This window comes from Corvus hawaiiensis, chromosome 16 (assembly GCF_020740725.1).
Source record: "Corvus hawaiiensis isolate bCorHaw1 chromosome 16, bCorHaw1.pri.cur, whole genome shotgun sequence".
Lineage (NCBI taxonomy): Eukaryota > Metazoa > Chordata > Aves > Passeriformes > Corvidae > Corvus > Corvus hawaiiensis.
In genome coordinates this window covers 1,858,757-1,882,146 of record NC_063228.1, presented here as the reverse complement: position 1 = coordinate 1,882,146, position 23,390 = coordinate 1,858,757, and the positions used below count along the sequence as shown (strand labels likewise).

Here is a 23,390-nt window from a genome sequence, read left to right as displayed (position 1 = left end):
ACACATCTGCCTTGCTCTTTTCGCCCCTAACAGTTCTCTTTGAACTGTTCTTTGGTTATACTGGGTTTTACTGTGGACTATCTCAGCTAAGAACTGAAATCACTACAAATGTTTTCAACTTTGGAAAAAGTCACAGCTAGAAATGAATACATTTAATAAAACACTACCCTTCTGCTGAAATACATGAACTATGATGGAAATGTGGTGACTGTTTACCTGAGCACTTTTCTGAAAGCTAGAACTGTCCTTTTGGCTTGTCTTCCATTTTTCAAGCAATAATCTGTTTGAAAGAAAAACAAACCCCAAAGAATTACAGCAGTTTTTCACAGAGGCATAGAGTACCTCGGAGTCTTTGTTTAGCCCTGTCCTTGTGTGACCTTTAACGAGTAGGTATAATGCTTTTTAAAGCTTTTGCAGGTACTTTTGCCTGCTATTCCTATTGAATTGGTGCTTTCTGGTTCTGCACTGGCAGTTAGGAATGATAACAATGAAGAAACATAATGATCAGTAGAATTTAATTGCCCTTCACTCCTATTCTAGACAATTCTCCAGATCTATTTTTTATATAACAGACACTGGGAGTCAGATATTCTTGTCTGCATTCCATGAAATAACAAATACAAAGATTCTTGATAAATACTCACCTCCAAGATTTTGCCTGCTTTAAAAAACTTCGAGCTTTTGCTACTTCTTGAGTAAGTTTCTTTAAATCATCTCCTTCAAAGTAAGGGAAAACTGGATCCTGAAAACATAGTTAAAATAGTTAACTTTACTTGCACCTATCTTTTTCTCTTTCACCAACTTAATTAACTGAGCCTAATCTCTAAATTTCCCTACTCCTAGCTACTTGCAGAGAAGGTCTTGGTCTTACAAGGAGAGAGCAGAGTAAGCCCAGATTGAACCTGGTTCTGTTCAGTAACATTTCCTGCTGTGGCACTCCCTGAGGCCTCACGCTGGAGAATTAATGTGCTAAGCACTGTACAAGGGTTTTACAATTAAATGTAACACAAGATGTCAAGGACAAGAAGACACAGTAAAAGCTAAAGATAGCTTAAAACCCACATCCAGACACACGATATATATTTTACTTCTCTTTCAAAACCTATATTGCCCTGTGTATTCCTTTCATGGGCTTGGGCACCCTCACCAAGGCAGTTAGCAGAAAGGCAAAGACAGATATTAAGATTTCTCCTTTTGGTTTCAATGTGAAATACCTTAGGAGTTTTGTATTATTTTTTCTCATTATTTTTCTTTTTTAAATGAACTTTCTCTACTGATGAAGAACTAAGTTGCAATGAAACAAAAGAAACCGATTTATTGAACATACATCTTCATCATCCAGCCCCTCTGTCAATATTCTGTGTGCTGCTAATTGTCCATCTTCACCTCCAGAACTGCAGTGGAAGCGCCCTCCTGTTTGGGAAGCAAGCTTCTTGAGGAATTCTACAGCTTCTCTGTTAGTACAAAGTAGAAAGCTAATTATGAAAATTATTTCTCTGAAAGCAACAGCAAAAGAATTTCTAAAAACTCCTCAAAAATATTACATCGAAACAAATAGACTGGAGGACATGATTATAAACTCCTGTATGAAATGGAGGCCATGTGGCAATTACCTGTGTCAGAACAAACTTCCCCAGTACCATCTTGGTAGCACAGACTTCTGACAATAAATAAAGTAGTAATTTTAAGAGGTTTTTTGCTGTTCTTGAGAAGTATCATATACCTGTCTGCACAGCTAAAAGAAATGGTGTGGATTTTAATATCTTGTTTCTTTCTCAGTCTTCCAATTTCTTTCAAAATCAGACTGCAACTGGTGTCTGGTTTCCCATCAGTCAATAGATACAGTGCCTCTACACCTTGGAAACTGAAAGCCTTCTGAAAAGCAGAAAATAAACTTAAATAATTGGTACATTTATATGAAAAGTTATACTTCAGAACAAAAATCCAATGATTTAAGATAGTTTTATATGTGCCACATCATTAATCAATTTAGTTTTGTCTTTTCATTTTCACTAATTAGGAAGGAGATCAAGGATATAAATTTGGAAATTTAAGTAGATAATTTGTAGCATAAGACAACATATTTATAAGCAGGGCATTGCCAAAACCTGACTCACTGAAATAAGAAAATGAACTGGTTTAAAAGATTTTTACATCATATTTTATGGGAGTTAAAGATGTTTAATGTCTGAAAATCAGGCTCACTAGGACTTGAATGAATATTATGCAAATTTGCTACAGTAATTGACTCAGTGGACATCTTTGTATTACAGACATGGCTTACAGCTCTACTGGACCTGATTCATGATGAATGCCATAACATTTATAAAGAGATTGTGCAAGGATGTCTGGAAGAAGAATCATTCATTAAAGGCAACATTTCTGTTTTGATTTCAATTTTAAATCTCATAAATTGCAAATTCAGTTTTAAGTTATTATTACTAGTAATTTCTACACTGAGTATTTTTATACGAGAAAAGTTTCTTCACTTGTAACTGAAGTTCAAGAATTGTTCTCAAAACCCATGAGATTCCAACAAACACTGCTTATTTAAAATCCTGTTTGGGTTGGAGCAACATATCACAGCCACAGCTGTACATAAGCATCACTTGGAGCTCCTGGCTATTTTCCCTCTCCAGTATTCTTTCAACACAAATATTAACAAAACTATTGATATTTGACTTTTTTCTAAAACTTAGTACGAGCAATTAATTCAAGTATCTATGAGCCTTGAGGCCAGAAACAGTGACTTAATTTCTAAACTGTTCCATGATTTGCATATAAAAAGGTTGTACACTTTGACATAATTTTCCTAGAACATTACCAGTCAGGTGGGAGTGTTTTACCACCACAAGACACACTGTGTTCTCCAAGCTGTGGCCCACCAACCTGTAAAGCTGCAAGCATGCAGGAGTTGCCATGAGCATGGCATGTGGAAGCCCACTGCACAGCATCATGGCAGGTTTCATCAGTTGCCTCTACAAGATACTCTTTCCAACTCTCTGTATTTTCTGCAAATCTCAGCAGGTTAAACCTGAGGAGAAAGATGACCCACAACATTTAACCCTAACCAATGCGATGAGTCACTATGGATAAGCCAGTTTTGAAATAAGTAAATAAATAAAAAAAACCAAACCCAAACACAAACCCAACAGCAAAAAAACCCAAACCCAATCACTGTCCCCCCCAGTCCAAGAGCCTAGTGTTGGATTCAGATGTTCAGCCTTGGAAGAGTCAAAAAGCATATCTTACTTTGCATGAACAGAATATCTATGGGAATGCTGACCCTAAAAGGGTAAACAGCATCAGCCTATGGCAGAGGCTCAGATCTTAGAGAGTTTACAACTAAAAACTGGTAAAAGCAACAGAAAAAGCAGTTCTTGTCACATGCACACTATAACATATAATAATTACCTGAATTGTGTTTCAGTGGTGTATTACTGTAATTATTAAGCAATTTGATTACATAATAATGAGTGCAGATTTCAGTCTTTATCAGTCATTCACCATACCTGACTTCATTTTTTCTCAGCTGTTCCCAGATAAGGGAGGTAAGTTCTTTTGTGATGGGTGGCAAATATGGGTCCATGGAACCAGATGTATCAATCAAAACACAGACATTTGCTTCTAAAATGGTACCAAACAATCTTCGGCTGCCTGGGCCACAACATTGAAACTAATTAAGAGTTATTCCATAGGCTTATTTTATTGAGCATAATGTAAATCTTCAGATTTTAGGGGTAATTCTGGCCACATTTCTACATAATTAAGTCTAATCTATGTGGCAATTAGGTAGTTAAAAGGTTAATAATAGAAAAGTCTTCTGCCATTTCAAATCTAGCACTATCAAGCATTAATTACTACCTAATTGTGGTAACTCACATTAAATAATTTGTAACTCCTTTACAATCCAGCAAAAAATTAAACTGTTTCCCAACAAAGATCTTTATGAGCAACAGAGAGATCAAAATACCCTTCACCAGCAGTGATGCTGAACTTCTAAGCAGGGCACATTCTTAGCAAAACATGCAGAAAAGCTAATTTTGCTTGTATATGTTACTGTATATATGCTGTTGATAGAAAGCTTTGCTCTGTATTCATGAACACACAAAGAGCAAAAGCTGTTTGACAGCAAGCTAGATGTTCATCAGCTGCACAGATGCTGAATTCTCTTGTATTCACAAAAACAAGTTTTAAAATTTCAATGAAATGCAAGACAGAGAACCTTTATTCCTATTGGAGGTTCAGATTGATGTTCAGATGTATTCTACCAGAAACAGCAGACAAGAAGGGTTTGTGTATATTTGAGTTGTGCTTTACAGAAAACCAGAGGCACACCAATACCTGAGAGAAGCCACTGCATTCTCTGGATATAACGCTGCAACACCTTCCCCAGTTGTTCTGTGTAGATTTCCAGTTCTCTGGGGTGGAACTGCAGATGCTTCACCACCCCCTGGAAAAATTCAGTTTGTACAAGAGCATCTTACTTTAGGAAATCTGAGCTCAGCTGCTGCATATGGAATGCTGGCATTAGAAATCAGGGAGTTTTTTGTCTTTACATCTATGAAATAGGGTAAGAAAAATTCTGTGACTCTGTTGCTTGCATTTAACTGTCTATGCTTCTCTCCAGTCATTACACAAACTGAAACAACCAAGATCTAATATTCTCCCAGTTTCAACTCATGCATGATTTTGAAAAGTTTTACTTAAATTTCAAAAATTGTTTTCATACTGTATGAGCAGAGGAGATGCTGCACATTCTAAAGAACATGCAGTTTGGACTTCAAACATACTCAGTGGCTCTTTGTGGTGAATAAAAGACCTTCTCCAGCTTTCTACTAGAAGTATGATTTAGAAAGAACAGGGAAGGGTGGAGAGAATGTCACACTAGAAAGCCAGAAACATCAATCAACATTCACTACACAAGGCCTTTTAATAATGTAGGTACCTGACATCTGCAAAACCTACATTGATTTCTGCACTGGGGAAGATGGAACAGTATTTTGCTGATACTTTCTTGTGCAGAGACTCCACAGTTTTCTTCTGGTGGGTACAGCCTGGACCAAACATCAGTCTGGGCAATTCCAGTTTAAGTTTTTTAATACTGTACTTGCTCAGCCACTTGTAAGACAAACAAATAGAGCAACAGATTGTTGGCAAATATTAGAACAGTTTAAGTAATAGGACATTGTGCAGAATCACAATTAATATTTACATTAATTCAGAGGGATAGTTCCAAAATGGCAATTAATTAATAAGGAGAAAAATACCTCTTTGCTTGAAGAGATTTCCTCTTCCTCTGGCAATGTGACAGAGGAAACAGATTTTCTTATGCACTTTGCCTTTGGATACTTCTGATATACTGTACCTATTTAAGGAATGAACAAAGTAGCTAAAAAATTATTTTTAAAAATTGTCACCTTCAAAAAATTCCAAACCAAACATCCTGTAATCATCTAAATCATAATCACAGCACTTTTCCTGGGAGCACCTTTGACCAAAAGATTCCTAAGGACTTTACAAAAGAAAAACCAAAAAAAAAAAAAAAGGGGGGGGGGGGGGGGGGGGCAAAAAGAGGCACCCACCTGCACCCAAACTAAAAATCCTTACCACTAGTTGCTAAGTGAAACTCTCTTCCAGTCACTGTTTAAAGCACACTGGTTATCAGTGACTTATCATACTGCCAGTTTTACAATAAAAGTGCTGATAAGAAAAGGGCTTCACCCATCCTATCCTGATAACACATACCCACACTTCTTCCTTCATCAGTGTAAAATACAGACACAGAAAGCTCTGGTTGCTTCCTTGGTTTGTGCTTTCCTTTATTCTCAGTCTGAGGCCATTCTTTTGCTCTTTGTGCTACAAGTAAATAACAGATAAAAAACCCCTATTAACTTAGTTCAGCTGGATGAAACTCTTACATGAGAAGAGCTGAACTCTGTTCTTCTCTTCATATATTCCTATTACCAGAATTATAAATGCTTCATTTTCTTAGGTACTGATTAAGAAAAATCATATTACAGCACAACTTAGGAGGCTTTCATAGAAATGGAACCAAAACCTTTACAAATATATAAATTACCATCAGGAAGTTAGTTTGAAAAAATTAGGGGTTTGAACAAGCATGATACTTGCTGGAGAAACCACTTTACTTTGTACAAAGCACCTCAGATGCAAAAATGAATCCAGATTTGTAAACACTGCTACAAATCAATATCAGTAGATTTGAAGACTCAAATTTAATGTAAAGAAAAATAAATTGCAGATGTTAGCAAAGATACAAAGAAAAAAACACAGGAAAAGCACCAAAAAATGGAGGAGAAATGAATTGGGCTTTAAGGGACCAAGAGTAACTGAAATCAGTTTAAGAGCTTTTCATAGACCAGGAGCAGTTGGAAGAGTCAGCAGTTCAGACAAACTGACACTGGTGTTGTACTTTGCCTTCATGACTAGATCATAAATAAACCAAGTGGAACAGCATATTAATTAAAATGAATCTAACAGAATTAGTGACCATGTATATATTGAACTAATGACATCTCTGAATTGCTGAGTCTTATGGCCTCAGGTATGGAACACAGTGGGGTTCTACTTTCCATCACACACATTTGACATTTCCTGATAAAGGTCAGGTATTCAATCCTAGGACCTGGAAATCATTGTACAGCTGTGCTGAGTTCCTTCCTTGCACAGTGCAGAAGCAAACAAGACAAATTACAGCTAAAACTCATCCCAGAGGAATTCCAAAACAAACACGATGTTTCCTATCAATCTGATTAAAGATTACAATTCCAGGTGCTTCTAAAAACTTAATTTAAACTTCTAATTTAAATACTGTCTTTTAAGCAACACCCAGAAGAAACTGAAGACAAAAAGCCCCTAATCCATACAGACCGGGTGGAATTTCTGCTTTGGCACTAGGAGGACGCCATGCCAGGACTCTTACAGGAGTGTTTCTCTCTGCACCATGGTTGCCTTTAACATCCTTAAGCACCTTCAATAACAAAAAAATAAATGTAAAAAGTGTTTCAGCTGGATCATAACTGCATTATTCTATCCTGGAACTATCCTTCTTTATACTTTAATTCCTGCTTTACTCTGGCTTTGACAAATCCACAGACTGCCATGACAACACATTAATTTGCAGTTTCTTGCTGGGTTAAGTAACTGTAATTGCTCTGTTTTAATTATCTTGCCAATATCATCTGCTGCCATAAACCTGACAACTAACATCTATAGGGAGAGGAGTTTGGACCATTTTTGCCAGCAGTCTAGTATGGTAATGGCCTTGCTTTATAGAATACAGTATTTAGTATCTTCCTCTGCATCTTACTGAATATTGGAAATCTAGTGCTGACACCAGTAATTTCTCCTTTAGGTTTGGCTTATCCCTCTAGGGGTTGAGCAGTCTGCTAAGCAACACCAGCACTTGTTTAACCCTACTGTAGAGTAAGACTTGCTGTGACACTGAGCCTTCAAGCAACTGACATATAATTTAACATACAGCTCTACTATAAATATCACCGAACATCTACAGACAACCCTGTACCAGTCTTCCACAAGTTTAATCCCTGCAAACTGTGTTCTCTTGTCATCTCTGAGTAATTGGTTTCTCCTGCATTTGTGAAGAGGTGTTGAGAATGTCACTTTTGATAAAACAGCCTGGAAGACCTACAAAGCCTTTGCAATATTCCCACACCTACATTCCCATTTCCTACATTCCCACACCCACAGTGCCATTCCCATTTCAAAGATGAGACCTGAAAGTTCCAGTAAGCACTGGCCCTTTATGCATAGTACACATGTGCACTCCTACTCAAAGCAGACACATGCACAGCCAAAATGAACAAAGAAACAGCAAAATCCCAAGGGACTCAGTAGTGTAACTCCATGGAAATAAGCACAGCAGGCAGGAAACCAATGCTGAATCCTGTTCTTGTTTTATTCTGGCTCTCTGTGAGGCCAAATACATGCTACTGAGCTGCAGCTGTCTCATCTGTAAATGAGCAGAACACCATAAAACTCAGTACCTTCTAGAAGGACTTGCAAAATAGATGTAATTTGGTAAAGCACATTTCTACTTTGCCTTTATTTCCATGAAATGTTATTTTTTTAAGGTCAGAGGAAGGATTATTTAGACACCTTTTGATACTAAAGTGTGGTTCCATTATAATGAATTACTTAGTAAGATGCACTTTTGGGATATGTAGCCTTTTGAATGCAAACATAAATTCAAAGTACTATCACATTGCTGTTTTTATTCCTTCAGATTTTCAGCTGAGCACTTCTCCCACCAAGAGGAGCATCCAATAGCTGGGTAGGATCTCTAATTAACACACAGCATATTAAAAATTGGACCATTTCAAACCATTCTAGCCAGACTCACAGCTGTGGGTTTAGGAGATGGCACCTTCTGTGGCTTTTTTTTCTCCTTCTTTGTAAGCACATTTGAGTCTCCTTGTGGTGTAAGGGGTGTCACAGACTGATTCACTGAGCGTTGCTTTAAGGACTCCACTAGGAATGCACACTGAAATGGAAATTCACATTGTTTAGTAATTCATATACATGGAATTTAAATAAATGACATTTCAAAGACAGTATTTTGTATTTACTACTATAATAATGAATAAAATTCCTATTTGATAATGCTTAACACCTCTAACTGAACAGAAATCCCTTTGTGCTGTGCTTGCTCAAACACACTGTATGGAAACCCTTCCTGCTCTGGGCAGACTAAACCAAAAGGCAGCAGTGTAAATAGACCAGGGCTAGGACAAATCGAAGACGGTGAACCAAGTATATGCAACTGTGAAATGATAACAAGATATTTTAAAATGTCATTGAATAGCCACCAGCTCTTCTTTTAAAAAAGTCCAACTTTTGTGATTCAGACTTGTATCCAACAGGGTGCTCAGCCCTCTGGACAAGGTTCTTACTGCATATCTCTTTCTATACACACTTTTATAAGAAACAGCCCCCACACTGCCAGGCTGGCTATGCTGCCTCAGTTATTCTGTTGGATATCTTTGGAAAAAAGTCATGTGCATGGAAGATAGAGAGATACAGTCTAGTCCTACACCCTCAGTACACTTCAGAAAACAACTTGTTTTAGAATTGACAAAGGTTCCATGCTAATGACAAGCCCTCCCTACACTGGGACTTACAAGAATGTAGTATTATTTAATTGTATTTAACAAATGTAACTTTCTTATAATGGAGAATTAATTTACTTGAAAAAAATTCATCACAGGATTGGCAGCAAAAAGGAGAATCACTTGAACTGTAAACTCCTTATATTTGGTAAGGAATCATGGCTACTCCAACAGCAGTCACTGCAGTGCTATTGTACAGCTGCTTTCCAGTCCATATTTACTCTATGGTCACTATTTTCACACTCTAGAACATTCCTGCTCATCATAAAAGGGTTTTGTCCCATCTCCTGAATTGTCAGCTGAACAAACACTGTTGAAATTTTTTAGGAAGAAACATGTAATCTAAAAAGTTCTATGTAATTCATACCTTTTGAGAGTAGTTCTTTGCTTTTTCCATTTCAGATATAATACTGGCAATATCATCACTTTCAAAAATACCTGATAATCACACAGATGCCAATTAGAATGGGTTTTTTTAAAGTGTACAAAATAAGTCTTTTAAAAAATGCATAACAATTTGTAGAACATGCTAAATACCAATGCAAAGAATCAAAAAGCCTTTGTTTCCAGCAAGCCTGACCATCTGGACCTTCTGTATTAGAACCTGTATTTTAAAGGAGCATCTTTAAAAAGGTTAACAGAAAATAGTGAATTCAAATAGAAAAAAAAACCCGAACAAATTTCTTCATGAAGGCTGCATTATAATATTCTGCAATGTGACTGAAAGTCTCAATAAAACTATAACCTGTGTTTATATCTCAGTGCTAGTACAGCATTAGCATATCCTAAAAAAAGTAAACTACTTGACTTGGGAGTAAAAAAGCATTAACAAATATTTTTTCATTAATGAAAAAGAAACATGTGCTGACTTTCCTTTTCCCATACCTGCTTCTCCAAACCAGTGAAACCTCCCGTTGGCTGCCTGCACAATTTCTTTAAAAGCACTGGCAGTTTCCCTTGGGGTGGCGTAGCGGGCTGGAATAACCCCGCTGGAGTCAGTGCCCTTCACTGCACTGAACAGACAGACATGGAGCTGTAAATCAAAACCTCTGCAAACCTCAGCCACGTAAGCACTGATTGTGTGCTGTGAGACAGAAAAAAGAAACATCAGTGGTGAGCCTCTACCTCAGACAAGCTTCCATCCACTCCACTGGTTCCTGACTGATGTACAAATCCTCCCCATCGGAGCAATTCAGCACAGGAACATACCCTGAGCAGCCCAGTGCCTCCTCCATCCTTGCAGATACACACCCATTGTCACTGCTGCTGGTTACAGTGGCAACAGCTCTACTGCAGGCAAGAGGTGAGCTGGGGTAGGTTTGGGAACCAAAGATAGAGACCGTGGACACCAAGTTAGCCATGCACAGAAGCAAAGCAGGGATGAAACTGTCCATTTGTCCCTCGTTTCCTTGTCAGCCAGATGGGCTTTAATGGTTTCTTAGGTTTGCCCAGAATTTCCAGAGGTTTGGTAACAAAAGGAGACACCTCACTGCACACATGTAGAAAAGGCCCCGGAGTGCACACACTACAAACATGGATCCAAGCAAGGGATTTCTGGGATAAAAATAGGAGCTGTCTCTACATTGTGTGCTATGGAGTTCCACTGGAAAATTATTTGTGTCTTTGTTCCCATGAGTCATAAGGAAATAATAAAATACAAACAATCAGCTTGTTTGAACTCAGAAATCTGCAGGGAAATGATGTCCAGAGCTGGAGTGGGAAAGGAATTCTAAAAGCACATCTTGAATTTTCTATAATTCACACATAATTAATAATTACTACCTCCAACACATGACTAGCAATTGCAGAAATGGAAGTCTGGGATGCTGGCAATTGTGCTGCCTTAGGTATGTAAAGGAGAAATATTCTGCCAATGAACTGTGATGACTAGCCATAAGGAAAAAAAAGAGAAAAATAAAGCTGAGATTAGTTTTGATAGGAACTTGGAGAAGAGTTGTCTATGATGACACTCACTGTTTCCTGATCAGGTATTCCAGTAGCCAGCAGGTAGAGTCCCTGTGATTTGTGTTTGTCTTTGTCTTTGAAGTCAACTTCCACAGCTCTCCTGAGTGCACTCAAGAAATTTCTGCTGCCCTTGCACTCCAACCTCAACACCCACCTAAACCAAGATGTTTACAGTTCAAAGAATGAAGAAACAAAAGCTCCTGTTTCTGCTTAAAGCAATAAATAGCACTAAGTATCTTAAATAACACTGCACTGGAGTCTAAAATTTTTGAAAATGACAGAGGGCAAAACCAGATTATATAATGGCCCAAATTATTTGTTCTGGTTTCTGTACTGCCAGCATGGCGAATCAGTTTTTAAAGTAAGATACAGAGCATAAAGAGGAAAGAATTCTGTCTTAATTTTATGTGGAAAAATATTAATATTATAGAACTTACAGAAATAGAAATGAAACCAGAAATATAATGAAGACAGAGTGTGTGACCTCACAAACAGAAACCTTTTTTCCAAAGCATGTGGGAAAAAACCGATAGTTTAGGTCTCACATCCCAGTTGTATTTGAAGCAGTTTTCAATTCTTTATGTAACCTGTTCATGAAGTGTTTTTACAGACACTTCTGTATCTGTGTACATATATATAATGTATACATATGAAATACGAAGTCACCAAGGCATATTAACCTTTACAATGGTATTTTCACAGCAAACCACCGTGAACAATCAGTGTAGAACATGGCAGCCTATTTTTATAATATGATAAACTTACAATTTTTTTTAGTTGTTCACAATTTTTCTCTGTTCTATCTAATTTCAAGGAACCTGTGAAATTCACATATATGGGATAATTATTTGATCCTACCTCCAAGCCTTTTCTAAGTTTTCTGGTTGGGAAGGAAGCAGTTCCTGCTGCCAAGGCACAATGTCACTCCCAAATCTTTCATGGAAAGGTAACAGCAGTTAGCGTTCAGATTATGGTTTAGAACAAGAAAAAGATAAAATAAATTCATTGGAAAAGAAAAATCTCATTACAATTATTTTAAAACACTCTTAAATAGTTACTTACGCTATAATATTGAAATAATCCTTGTTTGACATTTGTTCCTCAAGTAAAAGTCGCAAAGAATGTTGGATATGAGAAATGTAGGTAGAGTTTGTTGCTGATATATCAACAAGTATAACCACCCTATATAAAAAATATGTTTTTCATTAAAAAAAGGAAAAAAAATCTTATTTAATGATGTATTCTTATCTTCAGTGCACTCTAACTTGTCAGGGAAAGTATCTGCTACCTATGTATCAAAATGTATAAACACAGAATCTATATTTTAAAAAAAATCTGCAAAATATTAGGTGAGATTTAAAAAAGAAAAAAAGTAACAGTAATGGAAACTTCTATCTTCCCTAAACTATGGAATAATCAGGGTACTGGTGACTTGTAGTGCCATAATGGCTGCTGAACCCCAAACAGGTCCTCCTCCTTTCTCTGTACTTGAGTATCTAAAACCCTCCTGGAAAGCGTGGATGTTTGCCAGCAAGGAGAAGTTGTTGGACAGGTCGCTGTCCTTTCCCCAGCCATCATTGCAGAACATACGGAATATTACTCTAAAGACAAATGGAGAAGCTTTCGCTCAGCATGTCAGTGCCAGAGTGGTTGCTCAGGCATGGACTGACTGATGGTACCTAGCACATTACTTGTTTTGAGAAAAGTGTTAATGATGAGATTCTCAGCATGGTCAGTTTGAAGTCTTGCTTGCAGAGACAATGCAGGATGGTTGGTTAATGGACAGGGGATAATTTGGGAGCAGCAGTATTGAAAAGACCCACAGATGAGATGGACAGTCAGTGGGATGTGAGTTGCCAGCACAATACAGTGGCCAGATGGGTTAAGTCAGTCCTTAACCAATAAGCAAGAAAATCTCTGGTAACTGGGGCCTCAGCTACCTTCCTTTTGTCTGAAACTTCATATTCAAGGTTTGTAAAAAAGAGCAAATGTGCACTTGAGGTTGAGTAAGGCCTCAGACAAAACGTAAACAAACATTGTTCTCAAACACATTAAAGCTTCAAACATCACCAAAAAAAATACAATACCTTCTTTCACAAACACTTCCCCATATTCTTCTGCTAGCAACAGACAGCCAGTCAATTCGTTTCTCATAGATTCTTACCATTTTAGCAAGGATTTTCTATGCACAAATAAAGAAAATTTATATTAAAAATAAAAAGTTCAAGTCTTTTATTGCCAAATGCTTAATAAAGAAATACCATAACACAGTAATGAAAAAAATAAAAAAGATTTTCATTCATTTAGACAGTGACGTTTCATTCTTAGTACAGATATGAATACACAGTCCATGAAAAAAACATACAGTGATAAAAAAAGCAACAAAGAATCTAAAGGTCTCTATCTCCACTTCACTTTTCCTCTTGCTAGCACATCCCAAAACAGTGGTCAGGCATATCAAGAGAAGAAAAGAAAAAAAGCTTTAAAAATACAGTTTTTGCAAGCTTACCCTTTCTTCAATAGCATTTTTAGGCAGTGTTCGTAACAGAACACATCATTTAACATAAACACAATATTCTCAAACACATGTAATTCTTTAACACAGTATCAATTTGATACTAAGGTAATTTGTCCAAACTCTACACACCACAACCTTTCCAAGTATATGTAGGCATTATATGAGGGCATATCAAGCTAGAAAAGGGCACTGAACTTGGAAATAAAGCTATAATTTAACATGCTTTTGGAGCATAAAACAAGCATCTACCAGTGAGCCAGGAACCACAGAAGCTGCTTTCATTTCAGCCACTTTACACTCTCCTTTTGGTCTGGCTGTAGAGTTCCACAGACTTCTCATCAATCCCACTTTAATGAATTATTTGCCCTGCCTGGAAACATTCCCATAGCCCTTTGTCAGGACTGCTAGTGAAGTGGGAAAGAAAAAGGACTGATAGACCTACATAGCAAACCCTGGCTGCTAATATCCCCAAAACAGCTTCTCTTTTATTCAACTTGTCCCACTCTCTGATGACCTGCATTCTGATCTAGGAGGAAATCCTCAAGAATCACTGCTTCCTGTAAGAATTCCAGTGGCTGCAGACTTTCATGGACAGCTGTCTGCACATGAATCCCTGCAGTACTTAGCTAACAAGATAATTAATGAGGAATAATTAGATGTTAGTCTAGCCCTGACAAGGCCACATCATGACAGACAACTCACCTGATAGTTGTACAATACTGGGAGGTCAACATGGATATTTTTCACAGTTCCATCATACCATTCAAACTGCATCATCACTTTCTAGAAGGATAAATAGTGTTAACTGTTTAACAGAACCCAACGTAAGACAGACTAACATGGAATTTCTTCCTGAGCCATTCTTAAGAATGATCTAAGTATTTGATTTGAATCTATGACTCAAATTTCAGCCTGTAAAATTTCAGCCACCTTATAAAGCACTGATTTTAATTAGAAAAATGTAGCAATAGAAAGAAGAAAACCCCACAAACCCAGAAAAAAAATTCCTCATCACTTGCCTCATGTAGAGTTGATGATACTGTTTTTTTAAGAATAGGTACAAAATCTTCCACAGGAGAGAAAGCATTGGGAGCCAAAACTTGATAAAAGTCTAACTTTTTAGCTATAGGAAGAAATAAATACATTAAATAAAACACATACTCTGTCCTTAATTCATGTTTCATACCTGTTAAGCTTTTCTTTCTGTGCTACCTTTCAATCCATATGTCTTTAACCAGTCTGCTGAGGTTTTGGCCAGGATGCCTGGTGTTTGAATAACTAATGGTCCTTTGTGCTTTGGAGGCTTTGGGAAGAAGCTGGAAGGTGCTGTACTTGCAAATGTTGTGGAAACCTAAAATGGATTTCAAGAAAAGCTCTTGCAAGTTTTAGGATAATATAAGTTTGCAGTGGATTTAAATGTCCATCTAAATCACATGGGAGTAAGTATCTTTTCACCAATTTAAAGGACCGTTGGAACTTCATTTAAATGATCCTGCATAGAGTTAGGCTAGTGATCCTCTTAGATTCCCATTAGGATCGTAGGACAATGTTCTTTTCATGCATTTTGGAGACTGTTCAGCAAAAGGTATTCTTTACAGATTTGGTTCTTAATTTGCTCTTACAAGAGATGTTCAATACAGAATATTCAAAGCTCACTTATGAAAATACCTGATTGTACAATTTTTTTTCATATTGTGAACACTTAAAATTTCTAACCCTGATTATTCAAAGTACATCTGAAAATAAAAAGATACATACAGCTGCTGTTTTACTACTAAGCAAGCCACCAACTCTTCTTTGAAAAGTCTGTTTGATGCTGTTGAGTAGGTCCTTAGCCTTCTGGGATTCCTGAAGTAGCAGATGAAAATCACTGCTATCGAATTTCTGCAATTATAAAAACAAATGGAGAAAAATAAGTTAAGTACTATTCAAACACCAACTGAAACCAACTTTCTTACTTAACTGTGCAAACATCAATACAAGACTGCCTGGCATAGCAGAACTGGGTATAAATGTATCTAATGCACTGCATATGAATTAGTAATCCTTTATAAACAAGATATTACTTTATTACTTTGAATCATTCTACAGTAAGCCACTGCTTTTATCAGCTGTCTGTCAGTAAACAATAACTGCAAAATTTATTGCACTTTTAGGAAATGTTTTCAGTTGCAGAAAGAATTAACCACAGGTTTATTGACCACATCCTCAGCATTTCTGTGACCAAGACTTTCAGCACCAAATCCTACTATCAACTTCTACTCAGGTGATAATTATTTTACCTTCTCAAAGCAAAGAATCATCAGAAAGAGAGAAAAATGCTTTGTGCCTCTGCCTGTCACCTACCTCTCCGCTGGAAGAGTAGCAATGGTAACGGCCTCTTACAGCTTCTGCAAGGTTCTTTAGAACTGCCTACATACAAAAACAGGAAGAGAAACAGTTACTTTGATTTGGTGGTCTCTTTTGATAATGTGGGTTGTTGGTATTCAGTTCTCAGCAGAGAGAGAAAAAGAATCTTTGAGGTACATATAGTGAGAAAGCCAAAATAATTGTTTCCATCATTTGCTTACCAGTCTCATTTTAATATGGCTGAAAAACTAACTCAGTAAAGAAAGTTACAAGATGATGCTCGAAACAATTTTTTCATGTGTGCAAATCTGCTCTGAAGAGAATACAGCACTAATTCAAGAACTCTAATGACTAGGTTAGCTTCCCCACAAGTTTTTGAGAGAAGGCATTACAGCTGAATAGGAAAAAAAAATGACAGGGCACTTAAGGAAGTTAAATATTAACACAATTACTTACCAGAGAAGCAGGGTTGCTGCAATCATATGTAACAGTGTGAATCTGCAGTTTTCTCCCCAGCATACACTGCTGAGCATAATCACATAATATTTCAAAAGACTGATCAGGGCTGATTAAAAAAAGTAAAAAAAAAGGATATTAACAATGGCAGTAATCAAATGGGAAAAAAGGCCAACTGAAGAAGTCATGGAAAAAAACCCTGGGAAAGAAATAATAAATCATGGGAAATATTTATTTATTTAGCACTACCATGCTTTTGGAGGGACCTTCTCTCCCTCTTTCAATCATTACTGAGGTGTCACTACTGGATATTGGTTCTGTCCTGAAACCCTGAATGATAACCCACCAAGATCCTGTTCCCATTCATAACAGCTTGTGATTGAAATGTTCTGAAGTATTCCCTGCTAGCCCTGGAAGCTAAAAATCATGAACTGTGGCCCCTGTGATAGAAAACCTTTCAACTCTGGTATGTAAGGATGTCCTCTGTTTCCAAAGGCACCAAAAAAGTAAAACTTTGTCTTATGTTTAGAACTTAGTGGCCCACAGAGCTTTCATTTCCTGAGTTCTGATGGCTAGTAAAAACCTTTCCTTCCAGCTACACTTCTGCCAGGGACAGAAATTAAGGAATTTTTCACAGTAGAAACTTCTGTTTTCTGTTCAGAGCAGAAAACTTGGAAGCTTTTAATCAATACTGTGCGTTCAATAAGTTACCTGAAATTTAAGTTCAATTACCCTAAGTATCAATCTTGCCAAAGTTACACCATCCCTTTTTGCACATTTAAAATAAAATACAATTAGTAAACTAGGGGTAAGGTAACACTCCCAGAATCCTTATTGTAGTCTTTTCCTCGTAATCCCAACTCCAGTATTGCAATTTTCAAATTATGACAGTAGAACTGCAGAATTTAAGTTCATAACTTACACAACCTCATCTGGTTTCATTTATTTAATCAGACATTTTAAGTTCTCCATCAGCACTACTAAGATCACAGAGAGAACACAATCTTTGAATGCTCAATGCTATTTTACAGCAAAATCTATCTTATCCTCTTATCTTCCCACAGGTGTGGACTCTTTCAGTGACATCCTTAATGACACTTAACTGATGTAAAATTATAGCTAGCAGGCTCTCAATAGATTACTGTGATAAGTGATCTTCAAAGGAAAAACATAGCTTCATACCACAAAAGAGTAGATTAATAAATAGTAAAAAAGGGAAGAAATAAAGGCATTCAAAGGTATAAACTAAAAATAGGTAAAACTTGGATCTTAAATTTTCTATTTATTTTTGTATCAAGTTCAGTTTCTTGTACCAATCTTGTATCCAAGTTAAATCTGGTTGTTAAGACAGATAATGAACTTACCAGCTTCCTACAATAAGAACCAAGGAATTCAGTTCTTTCATCGTGAGGACATGCCTCAAAGCTTTCAGCAAATTGCAGCCTCGACCAGGCTCCAGCTCTTGTATCCACTGTCTTGCTTCATGTAGCCTAGGAGAGGGGAAAAAGAAAAAGAATATGTGCAGGTGCTAAGTAAGATAGATCACGAAGATTACTACAAACCACAGGAGCAGCTAAGATATTCTATACATGAAAACCATCTTGAAACCACTGATCACATGATCAAATTCATTGCTTTTCTCCCCTCTTAAAATCACTGCAGGCACAAGATAAAAACCACTATTACCTACAATACTAGAGATTGCTCAAATTAAATGGAGACCTTGTTTGAAACACCTTTATTTTTCAGAGAAATTAACTTACTTACACATGAACATTGATCGTTTTTGGACTCTCCCACAGTGGTGAAATTTCTGTACTGAATGAGAGGCAGTACAATTGCTTCTTATAACAAAGCTGTTCATCCATTAAGCACTAATAAATAAAAAATTATGAATGCATTACTATCCATGCTGCTTCTGGTAGGGTTATCATGTAAAAGACTAAAAATAGTAATTTTCTAGAAATAGTTCCAGCAATTTTTTCATCTGCCACTAAAAACAGCTTCCAAGAAAAGCTCATAGAGATTCAAATATTTGGTAAGGATAGAGACAAAACCTGCAAACTTATGGCATTCCAACTAATTGGTTAATGGGGCAGGAGGCAGGGGTATTTGCTGTACTGGTACCAGTTTTTCTCTTCAGCTGATGACCACATGAAACAGCAGTGATCCAGAATGCACATATACACCCACCAAGCAATTTCTAAAAATGGTTAGCACGTAATCATGGACAGGGCTAAACAACAGCTCAGATATTCAGGCTAAGCAAACCAGACTGAGTTTGTGGAAACTGAGTTTTTTTGAAGGAGTTTTATTTGAAACACACAAATGAAAAACCACAAATAATACAAATTGATGGTAAATAATTTCTGAATGTGGGAAATTGAATTGTACCAAGTGTCAATTTTAGACAGTAAACCAGCTACATTGTATCTTCCTTCCTTACTACAAAAGTTTTCTAAAAACAAAGAGCACAATAAAGGACAAGTTTCTTCTGAGAACACAGAAAGTTATTAATTCACCAGGGTTCTGACAAGATTGTGAAGTGGGCCTTACTGTGACAAAATGTAAAGTTAAAGGAAACTATATTTACTATAAATAGCTCTATGTACAGCTTGGCTCTACCTCTTACAGCTGCTTTTGTTAGGCAAGTTTATTCCATAGAGAATGCTGACAGAATTGAGAAACGTCAACAATAACACTTCCCTTCATATTTTGAAGTATATACTGGATTTGTTTTGATCTGGACATTAACAAATACTACATTTTCAAAGACATTTGGAGCATGCTTTTCTACAACAGAAAATTTCTATTCTATTGTATATTAGGATTTTAAGCAGATTTTTTTCTATTTGGTTCCTGGCTTCTAGTTCCACAGAAGCTTGATTAGTATGTTAAAATTGGCAAAATTTGCTTTATTATTACTTACCAAAAGGTTCTTCTGAAAATCCAGTAGTCTAGGTCCGTAACTCAAATGAGACACATCAACCAAAAGTCCAACTTTAGTTCCTTTTATAACACCAAACACCTAAAAAGAGAAAGGTCACTGTAAATATGAGCTTATCTACAGTTTAATAATTTTACTGCTTATGCTGCACAACACCATTTTAAAATTAAGTATTGGGTATTTATTTTAATTTTAAACTTTTTAGCACAAAGATAACACAGTGACAAAATCAAGGAGGAAAAAAAAAAAGAAAAAAAGAGTCCTACTGGCTCCCATTTAATCCTTACCAGGGAATCATATCACCTCCTTCCCAAGATAACCTATCCATTAATTGAGAGGATAAATGAAAAATAACTTTGTCTACAGCATCTCCTTCAGGCTAAATCAAGCAACTTTGTGGAAACCAGATTTTGGAATGCTGCTCCTTTCTCTATTCCCTTTGAGAGGGAGTTACATCCTGAGCATTAGCACTGCCAGGCACAGTGGGATGAACCAGCTGTGCAAGACTGGGCACAGTGAACTACAAGACAGCTCCACTCCAGGCAGAGGTTAAGCTCAGCATTGTCTGCTCCCACTTAAATTGTGCTGAGGGGACCTGATGACTAAGACTGCAAAGACAAAGACTGAATCTAGAAAGCAGAGAACTGCATACCAATGAAAGATCAGGAAAAACAATCCACTGTCAATATCACTGCATATGATGTGGAACTTGTAGTAAATAAAGAAAATAGAAAGGCTTTCTGGAAGCCACTTTTCACTAATATTCAAAAGTGAATTTATTCTTTAATGCCATATAGAGTTCCATTCTAAAAATATACTGCAAAGTTCAAGTTACCTTTCTGCTGTCCTGCAACAGCCACTGAATTCGGTGCTGATAGAGTTCAATCACTCTGACAAAAGGCAGAGCACACATTTAGCTACTGCATCCTCTCACACTGGGTTTCAATGTAACAATCAACCATCTGTCTTCATCACATCCCTTTTCTCACAGATGCAAAATCTGTGAGAAAGATATTTTAAAATATGTTAAATATGCCCTTATACAACTGGTCATTGCAGGGCTAACCAATTAAATACTTCTTCCCCTAAAGCAGCACAACTTCTAACAGTTTAATATCAAAATAATTATAGCTTGAGGTGAAGCTAAGTGCTTCCTGTCCTCTTAAAATGGTTTTACTTTAGCCAACTTATTTTTAATTCTATGCACATAGTGTTTACAAGTTGGCAAACAGAAAGTTTAAACCAACATTATAAAGGGGAAAACCCTTTTTGCTTTTTCAAAACAGAAAAGTTGCTTCTGTTTTATAAAAGCCTGGCACAATGAGGTATGCTGAAATGCCACCACTCCTATCAGTTGTGAAGACCAGCAAAAATATTATGATTATTCTACAGTTTATTAAACCTATAAATTAAATTATTTAAGTATTCTTGATTTTATACATTTAAAATTCACTTAGAAAACTTTCAGCTTCCACGTCATGACTGCATCCATGACTTGAAACCAATCCAAGTCACACTAAGTATAACCCCCAACTACACTGTGTCACATATGGAAACCTGACCATTCACTGGCTGCTTTTTTAAAATGAGCAAACTGCTTCACATCAACACCTGGCTGATAAGGATATTCCTTAAAAAAGCCCAAACCTCAGTTGTAGTGATATACAATTATCCCTTACTCTCTCAGCAGAAAGGATTTAATGTTGAGATACTCCGAGGCACCCAGAGATAAAAAATTAAGATTTAAGGCAGTGCCTGCAGTAATGGAGACACAGAATCAAAATAGTAAACAGGATGGACACTTACTCAGAAATTCTGGATTCAAAATCGGTAACGGTCTCCTCTGTAAACTCCATCTCTTCAACACCATTCCCTGAATTCCTGGAGCACTATGCATGATTAACATCAGAGATGCACACAAGTTATGACTGACTAGAGAAAAGGCAGTGTTGTACTTACAAAATAATACTGCCTTCATTTACCAGATACTCGAATGTTAATTGCAAGGATTCCAAACTGTAGTTTCTTATCCATTCTTCTGTTGTTTGCACCTTTTGAGACTGTGTTTTCTTCATTTCTCCTCTCTACAGATCAAGAGAGAAAAAATTACACGCAGTATGAGAAACTACATGTGCTGCTTAAATGTGACAAAAGTGTAAGTAGTAAGGCAAGTTGCTGCTGGGCAGTGCATGTCCAAGAACATAATTTTATGTACTGGAATACTCTTTTGAATGTGGGATACAAGGGAAAAGAAGCTTTCACAATACCCCCAGATTGTGAGCTAAAGGAAGGAAAAAAAAAGCTTAGTTTAGAGCAGAGAGGAATTAAGAAAAGAAATAGGAGAGCTCAATAAAAGAATTAAAATAAATACCCCAGTGATTTACCAGAGAGGAATAAAAATCAGCATCTCCCAAACACGACTCAAGAGTCTGAAGTGATATATATTGGCTCCTGCCTTTCTGAAGAAAAATGCAGTATCAACAGTTGATCTCATTTATTGTTTTACCTCATTTGTTCACAGACTGATTCATCTCTGCAGGGAGACTACACGTAGTTTCATGACATCAGTAATTATGCCTATCAAACTGTCTGGGTATATATGCAAATGTATGTAAGGAAGCATATTAGTTGCCTATCAGTTTATTTGTTTCCCACTCTGAATTTATAGTGGGTATGCATTACTGTACTAGCTGCTCCATTTTGTAGGATAAGCCACCTACCAGCACGTCTTGTGTCTTGCTGGTATGTTTTTCCAGCAATCCATTATCTGGTCCTAGATGAGGCACAGCAAAATCTTGCCATGGTGGACAATCACCCTGTAGATGGCGTTTTGTCAACCTACAAGACAATAATTTTATGCAAGCAATTCATTACTTATAATATTCCTGTACTGTCATAAAGTAATTTCAAGTTTTTCTGTAGGAACGGTTTTATACTTTGACAGTTGTTGAAGCATTAATTTAATATAGGATGTTTTGAAGGGACATAGTACACAGTTAACATGAACTTTAACTTATTTTCTGTCTCCATATGAAGCCCCAACTAGATTTTGTAAGTTTCCTCACCCAGTTTTTTCCAAATATTGATCATTGTCCAACAACCACGCCATTTTCCTGACGTGTGTATCCATTATATGAATAGACTTAGCCTTGTTAAAAATAAAAGTAAAACAACAGAATTAGAGCAAAAAAGTTAAAATACTCAGGAATAAACACTATTTAAAAGGTATTAATATTGTCAGCAACTTAAATAATAATTTGTATTGTATGTGGGACAACAGTAAACTAAAAAATAAAGATAAGTTACAATTACTCATTTATAGAAAACACAGTTAGGAACCATTCTGCAGAAGCTGCTTGTTAAGGGATTTTATGCAGTTAATTATATGTGTGCACAGCTGCTGGGAGACTGGCTACAGAGCTTAACCAGAAGAAGAGATTAATCACAGCAAACCCCAGAGCGGCGGCGGGAGCTGCGCCAGCCGGGCTGGCAGCGGGTGGGCGAGCTGCCCTCGGGTTTAGGTGCGGTACGAGTCGAGCAAAAGCCATAAAATCCCGGGTTTCCCTTGGCCGGGCTCCACTGCCTCACCCCGTCCCGGGCCACCCGGGCCCTTCGGCTCACAGCGGGTGTCAGCGCAGCCCTTCCCATCCCCGAGACCCTCCTCACCTCACGGGGGAAAGAACCCTGGGTTCCCCGACCCCGCGGTGTCCCGTGCCCGAGACTCACCTCACCCCACCGGGGAGAGACCCCTCGGCCCCCGCGCCGCCCACTCCCGTCCGCTGAGACTCACCTGACGGGGGAAAAGGCTCTCCCGTGCCCCGTCCTCCCTCCTTGGGCACCGCCCCAGTGACAGGGACCCCCTAAACCCTACCCTCTCAGCACCTCCCGGCACTGCCCCGACTCTTCCCTTGTGCGGGGCCCCGGGAGCGCAGGGGCCCAACCCGGTCCCCGCCCGGTGTTGCGGCGTTGCCGCTGGAGACGGGGCCGGCTCCGGCGCGCCGCT

General features: G+C 37.5%; 1 protein-coding gene and 1 long non-coding RNA gene across 5 annotated transcripts in view; one reads left to right on the top strand and one right to left on the bottom strand.

Moving 5' to 3' along the window:
• LOC125334370 overlaps positions 1 to 5,597 on the top strand; it is a 30,313-nt gene extending 24,716 nt beyond the window's left edge. For both annotated transcript variants that reach the window (XR_007207127.1, XR_007207128.1), the window contains exon 4: positions 1,283 to 5,597. This is a non-coding gene — a long non-coding RNA (uncharacterized LOC125334370). The remainder of the gene's footprint in view (positions 1 to 1,282) is intronic.
• The window catches only part of VWA3A (von Willebrand factor A domain containing 3A), a 26,649-nt gene extending 3,259 nt beyond the window's left edge, over positions 1 to 23,390 (bottom strand). Inside the window, exons 1-33 of one of the 3 annotated variants that reach the window (XM_048321167.1) lie at positions 23,178 to 23,390; positions 22,453 to 22,535; positions 22,108 to 22,225; positions 21,370 to 21,471; positions 21,194 to 21,276; positions 20,223 to 20,277; positions 19,370 to 19,468; positions 18,208 to 18,314; positions 17,805 to 17,930; positions 16,441 to 16,549; positions 15,982 to 16,047; positions 15,394 to 15,519; positions 14,848 to 14,986; positions 14,655 to 14,758; positions 14,338 to 14,418; positions 13,205 to 13,299; positions 12,180 to 12,299; positions 11,976 to 12,050; positions 11,127 to 11,271; positions 10,038 to 10,236; positions 9,520 to 9,590; positions 8,387 to 8,527; positions 6,895 to 6,994; positions 5,749 to 5,859; positions 5,271 to 5,368; positions 4,969 to 5,121; positions 4,345 to 4,453; positions 3,513 to 3,657; positions 2,890 to 3,034; positions 1,724 to 1,875; positions 1,328 to 1,454; positions 645 to 742; positions 217 to 280 (exon numbers count right to left, since the gene is read on the bottom strand). In XM_048321167.1, coding sequence (XP_048177124.1) covers positions 217 to 280; positions 645 to 742; positions 1,328 to 1,454; positions 1,724 to 1,875; positions 2,890 to 3,034; positions 3,513 to 3,657; positions 4,345 to 4,453; positions 4,969 to 5,121; positions 5,271 to 5,368; positions 5,749 to 5,859; positions 6,895 to 6,994; positions 8,387 to 8,527; positions 9,520 to 9,590; positions 10,038 to 10,236; positions 11,127 to 11,271; positions 11,976 to 12,050; positions 12,180 to 12,299; positions 13,205 to 13,299; positions 14,338 to 14,418; positions 14,655 to 14,758; positions 14,848 to 14,986; positions 15,394 to 15,519; positions 15,982 to 16,047; positions 16,441 to 16,549; positions 17,805 to 17,930; positions 18,208 to 18,314; positions 19,370 to 19,468; positions 20,223 to 20,277; positions 21,194 to 21,276; positions 21,370 to 21,471; positions 22,108 to 22,225; positions 22,453 to 22,517 — 3,528 coding nt within the window. In that variant the 5' untranslated portion in view covers positions 22,518 to 22,535; positions 23,178 to 23,390. Of the gene's footprint in view, positions 1 to 216; positions 281 to 644; positions 743 to 1,327; positions 1,455 to 1,723; positions 1,876 to 2,889; positions 3,035 to 3,512; positions 3,658 to 4,344; positions 4,454 to 4,968; positions 5,122 to 5,270; positions 5,369 to 5,748; positions 5,860 to 6,894; positions 6,995 to 8,386; positions 8,528 to 9,519; positions 9,591 to 10,037; positions 10,237 to 11,126; positions 11,272 to 11,975; positions 12,051 to 12,179; positions 12,300 to 13,204; positions 13,300 to 14,337; positions 14,419 to 14,654; positions 14,759 to 14,847; positions 14,987 to 15,393; positions 15,520 to 15,981; positions 16,048 to 16,440; positions 16,550 to 17,804; positions 17,931 to 18,207; positions 18,315 to 19,369; positions 19,469 to 20,222; positions 20,388 to 21,193; positions 21,278 to 21,369; positions 21,472 to 22,107; positions 22,226 to 22,452; positions 22,536 to 23,177 lie in introns of those variants that run through there. The other 2 variants (XM_048321168.1, XM_048321169.1) reach the window with 2 other exon arrangements.